General features: G+C 36.8%; 1 protein-coding gene across 4 annotated transcripts in view; it reads left to right on the plus strand.

Annotated features, from left to right (window-relative positions):
- The window catches only part of LOC309393684 (NACHT, LRR and PYD domains-containing protein 1b allele 5-like), a 28,766-nt gene extending 16,243 nt beyond the window's left edge, over positions 1 to 12,523 (plus strand). For 3 of the 4 annotated variants that reach the window (XM_081956153.1, XM_081956151.1, XM_081956152.1), the window contains 5 exons: positions 53 to 191; positions 1,352 to 1,405; positions 5,414 to 5,491; positions 8,675 to 8,947; positions 10,256 to 12,523. In XM_081956153.1, the coding sequence (XP_081812279.1) occupies positions 53 to 191; positions 1,352 to 1,405; positions 5,414 to 5,491; positions 8,675 to 8,947; positions 10,256 to 10,275 (564 nt within the window). In that variant the 3' untranslated portion in view covers positions 10,276 to 12,523. Of the gene's footprint in view, positions 1 to 52; positions 192 to 634; positions 1,240 to 1,351; positions 1,406 to 5,413; positions 5,492 to 8,674; positions 8,948 to 10,255 lie in introns of those variants that run through there. The other variant, XM_081956154.1, reaches the window with a different exon arrangement.
- The last annotated feature ends 4,511 nt before the right edge of the window (positions 12,524 to 17,034 follow it).

Consider the following 17,034-nt stretch of genomic DNA (forward strand, 5'->3'; position numbering starts at 1 on the left):
TATTTTGTCACAGTAAGCAGACTTTTTAATATTTCAATATCCTTTTTTCTAGGAAATTCAGTTTGGAGATGACTCCACCCTGGCAGAGAAGCCTTTCTTTGAGGTATATTTAGAACAGCCAATGGAACTTATGTTATCTTTGGTGGATTTGGAGTCCGAAGAAGTTGTGTGGAAGGCAAAGCTCAGAGAATGTGAGCATATATTGAGCACAATTTAGTGCATCATGCATATGTCTAGAAATTTTATTATTACACATTTAATAATTAGTTGTAATTAACAAATTTGCCTAGAGTGAAAATTTTATGTTACTTTGGGTTTCATTTATTTTTCTAAATAAAATTAGCTTTCAATTCTAAAGCTCCTACCCCCAAAAAATCTACAGAATGAACATAAATATTTTTAGTTTTTTATGTGAAAAACTAGTTTGGAATTTTATGTAATCACAAGGTGGAGGAAAATTAAGGCAACAATACAATAAGTTTGTATTATGCTAGATCTACAGTCTTATGTGATCACAAAGTTATATTCTGGTCTTAAGGATTATTTTAATATGTCTGTGGCTTGGGCTTTGCAGAAATTGCAAATACAGACATGTATTTATTTGAATGTAATATTATTTTCTTTCTAATTTTAGATAAGATTATCATTGTGGAGCATAATTCTTCTCTGAATTTTGGAATGTGCAGAAAAATCAGCAATGAAAACCGCAAAGCCCATTTGCTTGAGTTTTATTGGAAGAGGGGCAGAAGAGAATATCAATCAGTTTTTTTTCTTCCACAAAAACCAGTCCCTTCTGTTCCTTTTCCAGTTCCCTTCAAGCAAATTGATTTTCTTATGATCTTGCTTATATCTCTAAAAACTTAGTGCAAAATGAAAAATGGACCCTCCTCTTATTTTTGCTCAAGTTCATTGCATATATCAAAGTTTTCTGGCATCCTTGATATTGTAGGTACTGTAGCAAAGTTACCCTGAATTTCTTCTTTTCCGCAATGGCTGAAGGAAAATTTAATGTACTGTAATCTTAGGACATAAGAAACATTATGTATTTTGGGCTTTTCCTTTGCTCTGAGATACAGTTGACCCTAGATAACTAGATCTTTCTGTTTTAACTAGGTATTTGTGAGTAGTAGGAAACTCAACTTTTATATACACTTGCTTGATTAGTTTCTGCTTTATGAAATTCATTGAAGATTTGGCCCGTATATTTTTAAAAGCTATAAACTTACTTGCACAGTAAATGTCTGTTTGACCTATATTATTTTTATCATCATTCTTTAACTATGTCATCCTTTAATTAGTATCACAAATTACTTTACCACATGCTTTAATATTTTTTTTTTGCATTGGGTAGCTGATTGGACTCTACATAACCAGAATGATAATGAGCAGGAGAAATCTCTTAACTGTAAGTGTTTGAAACAGATCTGTTTAAAATCTGTTTTGTACAGCATATATTTACATTCACTTTTCTGTGACTTCTCAAAGGGAGCATTCATGTGTCTTTCCAACTATAAACATCTGGGAAAATTGTAGCCATCTATTATTGCTAAAGCACAACATAATAATGCCTTTACTAATCTTGTGTTCTATCTAAGACAAAATATAATCCAGTTACTGCCTGCAACCCCCTTAATGTTTTATTAAAGTGTAGAAGGCAGTCAAATGAAACAATTAAGACTTAATATGAAGGTTTAGGGGAAAAGATGATGATCACCAATTAAAATTGGATGGAAAAACCTATTGGGGGCTAAAACATAATCCAACACTAATTTTTATAAAGACATCTTTTTTTTATAGTATCGTTCCAACCCACGTTCGAAGGCAGAGGTCTTTATACATACAATACCCATCAACTATATGGATGACACACCTATTTAAAAGAAACAACCCACTACAAATAGACCATTGCACCCAAAATATATTCCCCTGAAGCCTGATGTTTCTATGCTTTTAAACCTGAGAGCACTCTCTGTCTATAGCAATAGCACTTAGACTTATATACTGCTTTACAGCCCTGTCTAAGCGGTTTGCAGAGTCAGCATATTGCCCCCAACAATCTGGGTCCTCATGTTACCCACTTTGGAAGGATGGAAGGCTGAGTCAACTTTGAGCATGGTGAGATTTGAACTACCATATTGCAGTCAGCTGGCAGTCAGCAGAAGTACTCTGCAGTATTGCAGTCTAACAACTGCATCACTGCAGCTATAGCCAGATACATTCATGAGTTTCAGCCCCAAGGATTGTGTGTTTTAAAATCACCCTGACTTATGCACCTAGATTAGAACCTCTGCTTTAATTTTAGATAACTTAAAAGATCATCCTTTTCTTTTGATGCCGACATGGTAACTGAGATTAAGAACAAAGAAAAGTTTCACTTAAGGGTCTTGGGATGGCACATATGTTTAGAAAGCATGAAAGGGGTTGCAGTTCCAACGTCTTAGAAGTCTGATCCGCAAACTCTGCTGTCAGCTCCGATCTCTCCTTATTGGAGGATCCAAATTTGGACCATAACCACTCTGAAAGAGTGGTGAAGCAAAGGGAGATGGCCTATCAGGTAGAGGGGAGCCACATCTCTCCCCCCCGACTAGGAAAGCCCCGTAGAAAGGGAGCAGCGGCAGCATACATGACTGCCATGAAGCCAAAGATAGCCTGAGAACCTAAGACTGCAGGAGTAGAGAAAGTGAGTGGGTTGTGAACTGAATAAGAGTCTATTTTTTAATTGAAAAGTGACCCCAAGAAATTCAAGGGGGAAGCATATTGGAACTATTGGCTGGCAGCGGAAAAACCACATTAAAAAAAATCAGAATATTTAAGAAGAGAAGATTTTTGAAAGAAAACCAAGAAAATTGAACTCTCAAAGTGAAGACGTGGTATTGAAAAGGTATTTTAAAAAATACTGGAATTCAGTCTGGAGCTTGTTTTTTTATTATAATAAATGTTGCCCTACTGGATTTACAAATTTAAAATAATTAAAATCAGCACTAAGCAGAGAGGCAGTACCAAACTGAAGTTTGAGCGCCATCTGCTGCTAAAAGGAGAATTGTGCAACTTTGGGACCTTGGATTATAAATATTTACCTAAAAATTACTGGAGACTTATACAATAAACAAGACCTTTAGTCAAGTGACCATGAATATTGAATATGAAAATCAAAGTGATTGGAAGAGGCATGGACAACCCCCTGGCTTCTTTTCTTAAATTGGATTGATTGTAAAATGGAAGCAAGTGGAGATAATGAAATATACCGTATTTTTCAGAATATAAGATGCACCTGAGTATAAGACGCACCAAGGTTTTGAAGAGGCAAATTAAAAAAAAAGTTTTTGCACTCTGAAAACCTCCCCAAAACACCCCATTTTTCACAAAAATGGGCCCGTTTCCCCCCAAAAGGTATGGATAGCCTTTAGGGGGCTTGCAGAGTGGTCCTGGGATGTGAGCCCCCGAAAACAAGCAGAAACAACCCATTTTTAGTGAAAATTGACCTGTTTTTTGTCCCAAAAAATTGCACGCATAGCCTTTAGGAGGCTTATAGAGTACTTCTGGGGGCTGGAGGCAAAATTGAGCAAAAAACGGACAGTTTTTCACTCATTTCTGCCTTCCCCACCCCAGGAGCTCTCTGAAAGCCTTCTTCTGCATGGCCATTTTGGTGAAGGGGGCGGGGTTTCAGGAGGCAAAAAATGCTGTATTCAGTGTATAAGATGCACCCAGATTTTCATCCTCTTTTTTGAGGGAAAAAAGTGCGCCTTATACTCCAAAAAATAGACATTAAGGATTTTATAAAAGAACAACACAAGGAGATGAAGGAAATATTTGGTTGTATAGATCAAAAACTAGAAAATATAATACAAGGAACAATATGTTAAGAACAGGACAATGAGGAAAAATGAGGAACCCTCAGAAAGAGAAAAGGAGACAGGAGAGTTGGGAAATCAACAAGAAGAAGGCACCAACAAGATATTAGTACAATTGATGGTGAATAAGGGAGTAGAACAAAAGGGAAATACTCTAAAACATGTGAAAAGGAAATGGGAGAAACAGCTGGAGAGAAGAAAAGGGGGTTAGAACAGGCAGTCATAGAATTAGACAGTGGGGAAAAATGGCGAAGGGAGAGAAAATTAGAGGACATAGTTACAATTCAGATTTAAAAGTAGGTGAAATAAAAGAATTAAAAGAAGTGTATGGGAGACAAAAAAAGAAGATTAAAAATTAGGATGAGGGTGAAAGATGTGGGATAAAGAGAAAGGAAAGGAATGTAAAGTAACATTTTATTAAAATACCTTATAATGTATATGAATATTAGAACTATATAAGTTGTATAACTGCTCTTTATGTAGTGTGAGACAGAAATCATTTTTGAATACATATATATTAGTAAGGTAGTAATATAATATATATTATCATTAGAATTATAGAGGCTGAAAAATAGTTTGTAAATTAGAGAAACAGAATTTGTATAAGGGTATTATTAATTATGTATAAAATGTGATTAACTGAAAAGCTAGGATTAAGTAATTTGATAAATGCTTGAAAGATCATGATTGATGCTAGAAGTGCATATTGAAATATTGAATAATGAAAAAAGGAAGGTAGAATGTTTGAATATTAGAATGATAGGAGAAGGGGGAAAAGGAGGGCTAAAATAGAGGTGGAAATAAGAGGGGAAAAATAGCAAAAACAGATGTTAGGATACAATACAATACAATACAATAGTAGAGTTGGAAGGGACCTTGGAGGTCTTCTAGTCCAACCCCCTGCCTAGGCAGGAAACCCTATACCGTTCCAGACAAATGCCTATCCAACATCTTCTTAAAGACTTCCAGTGTTGGGGCATTCACAACTTCTGGAGGCAAGCTGTTCCATTGATTAATTGTTCTAACTGTCAGGAAGTTTCTCCTCAGTTCTAAGTTGCTTCTCTCCTTGATTAGTTTCCACCCATTGCTTCTTGTTCTGTCCTCAGGTGCCTTGGAGAATACTTTGACTCCCTCTTCTTTGTGGCAACCCCTGAGATACTGGAACACTGCTATCGTGTCTCCCCTAGTCCTTCTTTCTCTTAAGCTAAACATACCCAGTTCCTGCAACCGTTCTTCATATGTTTTAGTCTCTAGTCCCCTAATCATCTTTGTTGCTCTTCTCTGCACTCTTTCTAGAGTCTAAAGGATGATACAGTGTATAGCAGAACTATGAAAAGGTTTCGAATTGAAGGATGATAGTAGAAATTACATGTTAGTAAAACTAAAAATGAAATGTAATTACTAGGAATAATACTGTTATGTTTATTGGTATTGAACTGTATGACACTCAGGAATCAAACCATTCACACAATGAGATGTATAAAAATAAAAAAAACTTTATTACAAAAAAAAGAATGAAAGAGTACACTATGCTTCCTGTTTTTTTGCCTTGTGTGCTTTAGGTGTTGGGAAACGAAAAGCTACCACCAAACTTAAAAATGAACTTTGCTGTAAGCGACAAAAAATGTCAGACATCACAGGTAAATATTTTATGTACTTTTTTTTAAAAAAATGTGACATTTAGTTTTTCCATATAGTGAAATGTGTTTTAAATAGGAAATAACAATCTGAACTAGGGAAATGTAAAATTTGAATGCCTATGCAATCATTCTTTGTCCATTTTTATGAAATATTAATGTATTTGTAAATGTCCACAAGAGGAAGATCTTAGATTTGTGTTACTTTAATACTTTTAAATGAATATAGCAAAGATTCCTGAAATTCTAATTAAGACGATATTAGTTATATTTTCTCTTCTTTGCTAATTATTTATGCTCTTTTACCAACAGTGGCGATAGAAGGCATGTTTACTCTCTTCCATGTTATCAGCAATGTTTGTTTGGGTGTGTTTTTATGTGTCTATTCTTTCTCCCCGGAGAAACAATTCATTTATTTATTTAGAAAAATTTATATCGCCACCAAACTCACTCTCAATGACTCCAGATGACTTACAAGGATAAAAGCCCAATATAAAAAACAGTAAACAATTAACAGCACCTGTTACCTTCAAGTTTAGTTTTTAAAAATAATTTTATTAAATATTATAATGCAATGGTAAAAACTAATAAAAACTAAAAATAAAGAGAAAAAAGAGTAGAAAGGATAAAAAATGCAAAGGGAAAAAATAGAAAACCGAAAGAATACAGTGAAGAGAAAAAAAGAAATATATAAAGAATTGACTTTCAAACCTCTTCATAACAAGTATTTCCCCATAAATAAAACCAGGACTCTTCTGGTATATCTTCTGATGGTATTCCTCCAGCATAGTTCTCAACCTCTATCCATAGAAATCTATCCATAGAGGTGAACATTGCTATTAAGACTATAGTTGTAACTTCAGAGTCCGTTTTTCAAAATTATCCTTCAGCATTTTCAGTGTTACAACATTTTACATCACCCTGTAGCTGTTCAGGTTTATATATATAAACATATATAACATATATATGTTTTCGGAGGTTTTCGCGGGTGTTTGTATGTACGTCTTTGGTTGTTCGGGTTTTCTCCCGTAGAATTGGAAGTATCTTCACGACGTTTCGATGAAGTCTCATTCATCATCTTCAGGCTGGTGCTTCCGGCTTGGTGCTTCCAGGAGCAATATCTCACATTGCTCCTGGAAGCACCAAGCTCAGATCTCGCATTGCTCAGATCTCACATTGCTATATATATTCATTCCTCCTTTAAATTAAAATCGTTGGTTCCCTCTAGTGTCCAATTTCTAAAATTGATTATCTCTTTTATATTTAAAGCAAGTCAACTTTCTCACAAATAGGATTCTTAAAATTAATTCCAAAATATTATTTCAAATTTATGTGCTTCCTTAATCCATTTATAACTTTCTAAATTCAAGGTCTTAATTAGCTTTCTGCTGCTTATTTCATTTTTTTTAAAAAGTTTCTAAGCATGCAGTTAAATTTTTCTTTCATTAAGGATTGAAGAGACTCATCTGATGTTTTTTTATAACGTGTTGATCTATTTTAATACCTGAAAATAATTTAATAAGCAATTTCCAAATGTGAATAGAAAAGGAAATATATTAACGTGTCTTTTTAAAGGTATCAACTGCATTTTGAGCAAGATGGCTTTTCTCTTGTCTCCTAGTACCCAAAACCTTCAGGAGATTTCTCTCATGCAGTCTCCTTGAAAGGAACAATTAGGAATGATATCCTGTACTCCCTTTATCTGATGAGTTTCAAAGAGCCAGTCTCTTTGTTCTTCACCATGGTCATTGCCTCCGCTTTTACAAGAGCCTTCTTCCTTTTGCCACTTCTCCCTCTGGAAATCCCATAATACAGGGGTGTCAAACTCACAGTGTCATGGCGGTGTCACGTGATGTACCGGGACTTCCCCCCCTTTGCTAAACTGGGGGTAAGCGTCGCCAGCGTGTGATGCATCCGGCCTGCAGGCTGGGAGTTTCACAGCCCTGCCATAATACCTATATGTTTACGCATGTGTCTATTTGGGCCTAATTGAGTGTATACAGATGCGTTTCCTCTGAATATGGGCATGTAAATTTCGGCATTCCCTTGTGCTGAGCCTGTGTATTTTTATGAATAATTGTGCTTTAAGAAATAGCGGAGAGTAATGTGTGGGGGAGAAGGGATGGTTCCATGCGAGCGTGCACACAACCTGTGCAAGTGGAGCTGCGTGCATGAACGTGCATGGCCACTGCTTGCGCAGTCTGGTTCTGAATGGGCCACAGCCTGGTAGTGGGCCACAGCATGGGGGTTGGAGACCTCTGCATCACTGAATTTAATTTTGAGATTTCAGCAATAGAGTCTTAATAGAATCTGTTTTTGAATATTTCCTTAATAGCTTGATCAGATCTCCCCCCCCCCCTTAATATGAATAATGATGGTTAAATCCCAGTCTTTTTGTATGACTGTAGCATGAACAGTGACAGTAAAATGTGGTAAATAGAAACACTTACCATTTATATGTCTGCTTTAAGAATATCTGTGTGAATCAGGTCATTGCATGGAGAGAGAGGGAGGGAGGGTGGAAGGGCAAGCATACAATTCTAGTCAGATCATTGCATTGAGAGGGAGGGAAGGAGGGAGGGAGGGAGGGAGGAAGGGCAAGCACACAATTCTAGTCCTTCCTTAAGCATGAAAGCCAGCACTGGGATAGGTGGCATCTTCTCTCGCTTCCCGCCTATCTTCTCATGATTGAATGGAGGTATGAATATAACATGCATTACAAAACTCAAATTTATGCTGACCTCATTATTTGGCTTATTTATGGAGGCTCTGATATGCTGCTGTGGATCAGTTGTTATGTACTTTGCTGCTCTGGTGGAGATTTTAAAGTCCTGGGCTTGTTTCATGACATGTTTTTTCCCTTGGATTTATCTTTTATTCCTTTTCAATTACAATCATATCTTAGCATTGGAAATAATATCCTAGTTGAAAGAGAACAGCAGAGCTCAGTCAGATTTCCAACTAAGACATCACAGTCAATCTTGATGCAGCCTGGAGCACAGCTAACTAGCTACTAGATGCTTCTACTGTCAAGGTAGATGCGAAAGACCCCCCTCCATAAGTATTTGCATGTCCTCCAATCTTCCATACAAACCATAGTGCCATTTTTTACCCCACACTGCAGGGTTTTCTAGTATATACAAAGCAATCACTACTTATAACCAATTTCTGCTTTTGTGCATTTAGATGGAACGAACAGTAATCACTTGTTAACAGATCATCAGTTGATGATTCTCGCAATGAAAATGGGTAAAGACTGGAAAGTCATTGGTATTGGATGCCTGAAGTTGACCTTGCAAGATATCGAACAGATTGAAGCAAAAGAAGAAGATGTTAATATGTATAAATGTATGATGTTGCGAAAGTGGAGAGATTCTGAACAGAATAATGGAACAGCCCATAATTTATATAAATGCCTTGATGGTCAAGTATCCCACGAGCTGCTAGAACTCCTGAAAGGTACCTTTGCATCCTATGTAATCAAACATTTGTGGTTTTTTTTTTTGTTATTATAATTACAGAATCGGTACCCACCATAAGAAATTTGATCTTACAGGATATATTGTCATATTTGTGCCCGTGTCCTTCATGTTTATTAGGAATGAAGAACTATTCACGTTTTAAGACTTTGTTAATTCATTTATTTAATTTGACCCCATTGCAAACATACTACTCTTGGATGTTTAGAACAAAAATAATATTGAAGTAAAAAATAAATTCTAAAATCCTCCAATATAAAATAAAAAAAAATCCATCCATACACCAGCATCATTTCAGTTACTGTAGACCTCCAGAACAATCGTCTAAAAGGCCACTATTGTGGGAAGAGCCTATAATTAACCAGGAGGCTCCTAACTTGGATTCAACCTCCATGAAACAATAGTGATATGCTTCATTTCCCCTCCTCATTTGGTAGTGGCGGACCAAAAGCAGTTTCACTTGGGATGCATGAGTTGCAAAGCCCAATTCCATCTGGAGAAGACAGTCCTGAAGGTATTTTGGTGTCAAGCTTATATAGGACATTATAGATAAAAGCCAGCAGTTTGAATTTCACTGAATTACTTGCAATATATGGTTGGGGTAGAAATATAGCCTGGTACCATATTCAAAATTATTAGAAGTTTCTGAATGTCTTTCAGAAGAAGCTCCACGTAGAGCTGATTGCAGCTGATCCCAACTAGGATCGCTTCCAAGTTAAAATCAGACAAATCAATTTGCCACCTTCCTTGCTTAACCCCAATTTCACAAAATACTCTTCTGTTCTATTTGGTATTGAAATTTATAAGTTACTACATATTTTATACTGTTGAGTAACTAAAATGTTGCCATAGAACGGCTTTCCCTGTCTTGAAAAATGTCCAGTAATATGTTCCACAAGTCCAGTTATTATGATCAATAAATTCAACTCATTTTGTAGATCTGTATGTAATCTTTCTTAGCAATTACAGTTGGGATTGTAAGCTTGGTAGTGGAGTGAAGTATTTGTTAAGTGAAACTATGACTGTACTTATGAGCTTGCTTCAGCTTTCTTTTGCTTATTGAACTGTAAGGGAGCAAATATAGGGATTGGTTATCAAATTGCTATAACTGCAAATGGTTGCTAAACAAGGCAGTCGCTAAATGAGGGCTACTTGTAGTAGAGCTATACACATTTTAAGAATGATTTCAAAGTAGCAGACCTCACATGGGAATCTTTTGACGCATACACAGTCATATTTACCTAAATTCCAAGTATTGGCTAATTTTACCGCTTTATCTTTTATTCAGGTTTTTTGCAGCAAACGTGAGTTCATATGGAACCAATTTCAAAGAGAAATATTGGGAATATTCTTTTGTAAATTTTCCAAAAGGAATTTTATTGTGAACTTAGCAACACTTTAAAGCTAAGAAAAGAAAATGATGGACCAATTATTGAAACTCAGGATTAAATATGGTTTGAGAAGGAAGCAAAGTGAGTGGAATCATGAACTTCTGCAAAGGCATTTCCCCATACATTTTACTCACAGGTTCCCAGAGACATTTGCACAATCAACAATTCCTTCACACCCAGGAGAACTGGTGCTTTCCCAAAATGTTTTCAGTTTTTGTTTGTTTATTTGGATGAGGTGAGACTTTCTCTACCCCCCTCCAGACACATATTAAAATCGTCAACCTGGCATAGTGTTGTAAAGGCACTTTCTAACTGCATGCCCCAAAATAGAAACATTCAAACTTTACACGGGGCCTCAGACGTTCTCATTCTAAATTCTACTGTAGCATTCAGACTTTTTTCTTGCTACCATGCTTAGAAATGAAATTTCTGGTGTCTTGAGACATGTTTGGTTTCAGTTAGTGTAATAAACAAAACTTGGGGTTCTTCAGAAGTTTATTAGGAATTCCTCAGCGAAACAACTAATAATGAAATATTTGTTTCTTGGAAGATATAAAGGTTGTCCTTACCGTTCTTCTGTGAGATGTAACTGAAGGTCATGTTGGATGCGTTTTACTTTTTCTGTGGTATTAAGTCACCCCTGGACCTTGTTCCATAGTTTTTATTTAGAGGGCTGGCAAAATGTTTAGGAATCCCCTGCTTTTTTATTCAAAAGTATATTAAAACAGTTCAGCAATTTCTGTGAAGAAAAGACGATCTTCAGAGTTGTATATAGAATGATACAAATTTGCATAAATAATTCCTGTTTTAAATGGCAGTTTTGTTTTTGTGGGAGGTGAGAAGAATTGATGAAATCCAATTGTCAAAATATAAGAAATGCTTAGCCATTATTTCTCCTGAGAATTTTAGCTGGTTCCTCGTTTCATAATTTTGTGAGCGCCTTGTACACTTTTAATAGAGTGATGCCATGCTTAACATAGTCAAATTGAAATTCACCCTATGTTCAAGGAGACAAACAATTGAGCCTAGGCTAAAAGAAAAACAATTTGTTTAAGGAACTAAAAAACAAGGTGCGGGTGAACTCTGAACTAACAAAATCAGTCTATTTCAGCTCTCATTTTATAGTGACTTCTCTGATGATGTTCAAAGAAAAGTGGCTTAAATAAGATATTGAAGACCAGCAATGCGGTTTTAGGGCTAAATGGTCTTTGTAAACCATATTGAAACATGAAAGATTTAAAAAACCAAACAAACAGAAAAACAATGCTCGGTCAAAAAGAATGTGGGGAATAACCCTATTACTACTTACCTCTTTTTAAATCTGAGGAATGTCCATGACATCTATATTTTACTTTTCCTACGTGGCCAAGAATGTTTAAATGACTATTGTTAGGGTAGCCAAAGCTGGGTTGCAGAATTTTAGGAACTATTAAAGTGTTGTAAAGAGAAACAAAAGACAAGACTAACTCTTTGCTGATATCTAGTAGTTGCTTGGAATTTTGCAGTCTAGATACAGTAATATTAACTCTTGGGCCATAATTGCACAGCAGTATAATAAGTTATTTTGGATATACAAACATGGGAGATTTTCTATCATGCCAATATGCTTTTGTCATGTTTTAACATTTTCAACAAAAATCAGGGATGCCAGAACTTGGCCTAGAGCATCATGTTGGAAACCCTAGGCATGTCTGAATGAAGATGAGGACTAAAACTTCTTTGAAAGTCCACAATTTTGCACTTCACAATCCTCTGCATTTTTACAAATAATTTTGTATAGTTAAAATATGTGTACTGATTTTCTATTTATTTAGATATTTCCAAAAGTTTCCCCTATGTTAGTGGTGGTATAATTCATCACCTCCAGGAATGTAGCAAATCCACCTCTCAATCAAACTTTGGTCCTCAAAATTAATCCTATAATCATAAAAGTATATTTTGCCATGTAAAACTGGCATCAAATTCCATAAAATACCTCAGATTTTTTTAAAAATATCTTTTTTTAAATGTAGCATTGGATTTAATTTTGGAACTGTAGATAGTATGTATTCACTGCTCCCTAAATGTTATATGTTTTGTAATAGAAGTAAATTTTATGATATTATGTTGGTTTTCTAGATTGTATTTTGTACTTTTTTATAATTCATTAAAATTAAATACATGTACATGCCAGTGTGCAATCTTATTTATATTGAAGCAGTCTAAATGAAGCAGTTACTGATGCTAGGCCTACTGTGTTTTGCATTTCTCAAAAGTTTTCTTTCCCTAAAAGCGAACCTTCTCTTTCTATCTTGTTTTCTAGATGCTTGAGAAGTTTTTTGGAATTTCTCATTATAGCAATTTGGGGCTTATTTGAAGACAGACATAACTTTATTTTGTTTATTGACCAATACAAGTACACTCAATACAATAATACAATAGTAGAGTTGGAAGGGACCTTGGAGGCCTTCTAGTCCAACCCCCTGCCTAGGCAGGAAACCCTATACCGTTTCAGGCAAATGGCTATCCAACATCTTCTTAAAGACTTCCAGTGTTGGGGCATTCACAACTTCTGGAGGCAAGCTGTTCCACTGATTAATTGTTCTAACTGTCAGGAAATTTCTCCTCAGTTCTAAGTTGCTTCTTTCCTTGATTAGTTTCCACCCATTGCTTCTTGTTCTACCCTTAGGTGCCTTGGAAAATAGTTTGACTCCCTCTTCTTTGTGGCAACCCCTGAGATATTGGAACACTGCTATCATGTCTCCCCTAGTCCTTCTTTCTATTAAACTAGACATACCCAGTTCCTGCAACCGTTCCTCATATGTTTTAGTCTCCAGTCCCCTAATCATCTTTGTTGGTCTTCTCTGCACTCTTTCTAGAGTCTCCACATCTTTTTTACATTGTGGCGACCAGAACTGAATGCAGTATTCCAAGTGTGGCCTCACCAAGGCATTATAAAGCGGCATCAACACTTCACGTGATCTTGATTCTATCCCTCTATTTATGCAGCCTAGAACTGTGTTGGCTTTTTTGGCAGCTGCTGCACACTGCTGGCTCATATTTAAATGGTTGTCCACTAGGACTCCAAGATCCCTTTCACAGTTACTACTACTGAGTAAGGTACCACTCAACATAAGGAAGAACACAAAACCATCCCCTAAATAACAAGAACTCTTAGCAACTATTTGTGGGCAAAGCTTATACATGATGTAGCAAAATCTACTTTTATAGATATAAATATACCTTGATTATTTAACTGATAAATAAAAGCTATGAGAATCCCCCCTGAAATTTAAATAAAACAGGGTTAATCAACCGGTGGCATAAATCCCTGTACAACTTGCAATACAGAAGAACATGGGTTGTGGTTTCTATATCATATTTATATCACAAGGGCAATATTGGGTTTCATATAGAGTTTTCCTATATTTTCCTTTCTGGACAGGGATTGTGTTATTATTGGAGATAATAAAGGAGATACTTTATTATTTAAGGTTTACTCCTAATCTTATTGTCTTTTACTCTTTTAATATTAAAGCCTTTCACATTTTTCCTGTCAGAAAATCTTGTTGCAGAAATACTTCAAAGACCTGGAAATGCAGCTTCCTGGCAGACGGACAAAGATCAAAAGGAAAGAAGTCTCTGGAATGTGTGATGTATTAGAAAGCATGCGCAGTAAATCATTGTCAGATAAGGCTTATGACCTGTGCAGTAATTCATCAGTAATTATTCAGTTCAGCTAGCAAACATTTAACACAGTGACATGCACAGCCATAACAGAATGTGAGAGTTGCAAAGAATTTGGGAGATCAAAGAATTTGGGAGATCATTTAGTCTAACCCTCTACTCAGTACAAGAATTTGCTACTCCAGCTTCCTTGACAAATGGTCATCTAGTCTCTGATGAAATACTTCCCGTGAAGGAGAAACCACCACCTCACAAAGCAGTCTATTCCAGGATACTCAAACTCACAGTATCTACTTTATAATTTAAAAGGGTCCTAGCACCCCAGTGACCTCCAAGACCTTCAAGCCCCATTGTAGGAGCATTAATTGCAGCATATGTTAGTCTAGCCAATAGCTTTTTCATGAAGATCCCTCCCCCCAAGACAACTATATTTCTTGATATATTTTTTTGAAAATGTGTTACTTACCATCCAAGAATCTTCTTTAGTTCTAACTGACTGGAGGGAATGGAAGGATTTATATTCTTTGCAATCATTTGGTCATTAGCATTCTGAGAGTTGGTTAATCGAGAGTCATTAAGGCCACTTGGGGGTTTATTTGAAACTTCCTGAAGCTGGGATTGGAGCTGCTGGATAGAAGGGGGGTGAGTCAGAGAAACAGAGACTGAGGTGGGGGCCCTTAAACTTCATATCATTTGAACCTTCCTGAAGCTGGGATTGGAGCTGCTGGATAGAAGGGGGGTGAGTCAGAGAGACAAAGAGACTGAGGTGGGGGCCCTTAAACTCCATATCATTTAGGAGCCCCCTGAACCAGAATATAAATGGGTGTGGAACTTTCTTAGGACTTCTGAAAGGACAGGTGGTGTATCCCTTCCCCTCTGTTGAGAAAGGGCTGTTCAGTTTTAACAAAGTATATAAATCCTTCCATCCCCAGTCAGTAAGAACTGAAGAAGCTTCTTGGATGAGAAATGAAATGTTTCCAAAGAAAACACCAAGAAAGTCCAGGTGCCTTTTGGAAAAATACTTTGGGGACAACCATGGCATGGATGATTGAGAATCTCCATAGACATATATCCAATGGCATCCACAGGCACAATCCAAACTAGGGAAATGTCATGGATATACAGAAGAAAAGGCCTTAGATCGTGTTGTGACCACAATCTTGCCCAATCAGTTCACCTCTTCATGGATGTTGCTAAGTCTACTATATATATAATTAACTTGGCAAACAATGTTCCTATTTTAGGATGCTTTAGTGACTACATAGGATATTCCCAACTCAGTTACCAGAACTGAGTTGAAAGTACCATAAATTCCTTGAGCAGAAGTGACTGTACTATAATGGTTTCTATGTGTAGTTCCTTCTGTTTATAGCCTTCCTTCCCAAAAAGCATCCCACTCATTTAAAAAATACTGTAATTTGAAACAACCCTGTCCTATGATAAAGGACACCAATAAATAATAAAGTGTTAGTTAAATAAAAAAAGTAGTGGAAATGTAAGAAAAGTGGGAGTAGAAGAAACTTGGCCAGTTTAACTAGTTTGGTCTACTGGCTAATACACCAGGCTAGAAAACAAGACACTGGGAATTTAAGACCTGTCTTATCCATGAAAGCAAGCTTGGCGATCTTCTGCCAGTCACTATCTCTTAGCGCAACTCACCTCACAGGGTTGTTGTGAGAAAATGGAAGGAGGAAGGTGTGTTGGATATGTTCACCAGCTTGAATTATTCATAAAGATAATAAAGGTGGGATATACTGTAAATAATCAAATAAATAAAATTAACGTTACAGTGGACAGGTGGCTTATTTAATTGTCTGTGACTTGCCTTTTTATGAAGTCCAAAAAGTATTGGATATATACATTTTATAATCATACTTTTGTTATAGGCATTAATATGAGATTTGAGAACATTAGCTTCTTTTCCTTGTTTTTAAAAAGTTTTATTTAGCTATTCAAATATATGGAGCACAAAATGATGAAGTGATAAAAATTAATTACCTTGAAATCTAATAATAAATGCACGGGACAAAAATGGGCTAATGAACTGACAAATTAAATAAAGGAAAAATAATGAATTGTGGGTTAAAGTGAACATTTTTTAAAAATCCAGTCATCACTGAATAAATTGATGGAGATGCCAACAACTAAATTATAGAATAGAATAGAATATTTATTTCTAAGCTGCACCCTCTCCCGAAGGACTCGGGGCTGCGTACAATAAACAAATAGAATACAAAGTACAATACAAATCTGGACAGGACATACATATGACAAGGACGTATATAAGACATATACAAGGAGGAGGTAGGCTGATAGCTGTAAAACAATTAAAAAGTCACAATATTTAAAAATCCCAATAAATAAATTCAATTGAATTATACTAATAAAAACCCGTCAGGAGCGATATAGTTAGATCATGGTTGAGCCAGGCCAGCTACTTGGAATAGGTGGGTCTTGAGCTTAACTCGGAAGGAACGGAGGTCAGACGTAGTCCTGATATCCGGAGGGAGGTCATTCCACAGGGCTGGGCCCGCCACAGAGAAGGCTCTACTCCTAGGCGCCGCCCCTCGACACTGTCTGGTGGACGGTACCTGGAGGAGTCCCTCTCTGCGAGCGAATTGGTCGCAGGGATGTATGGGGCAGAATACGATCCCGCAAGTAACTAGGTCCTGAGCCATGGAGCGCTTTAAAGATAGTTATCAAAACCTTGAAACGCACCCGATAGACCACAGGAAGCCAGTGCAGCTCGCTCAGGAAAGGTGTCACATGGGAGTACCTAGTACTCCCCATAATTACCCGCGCGGCTGCGTTCTGGACCAGCTGTAGCCTCCGGGTGCATTTCAAGGGAAGCCCCATGTAGAGAGCGTTACAGTAGTCCAAGCGGGACGTCACCAGGGTGTGAGTAACTGTGCGTAAGGCGTCCCGGTCCAGTAGGGGGCGCAATTGGCGCACCAGGTGAACCTGGTGGAACGCCCCCCTTGCCACGGCTGTCACATGGTCATCCATGGAC

The sequence above is a fragment of the Natrix helvetica genome (assembly GCF_964273705.1).
Source record: "Natrix helvetica genome assembly, chromosome: 5".
In the NCBI taxonomy this organism is placed as follows: Eukaryota; Metazoa; Chordata; class Lepidosauria; order Squamata; family Natricidae; genus Natrix; species Natrix helvetica.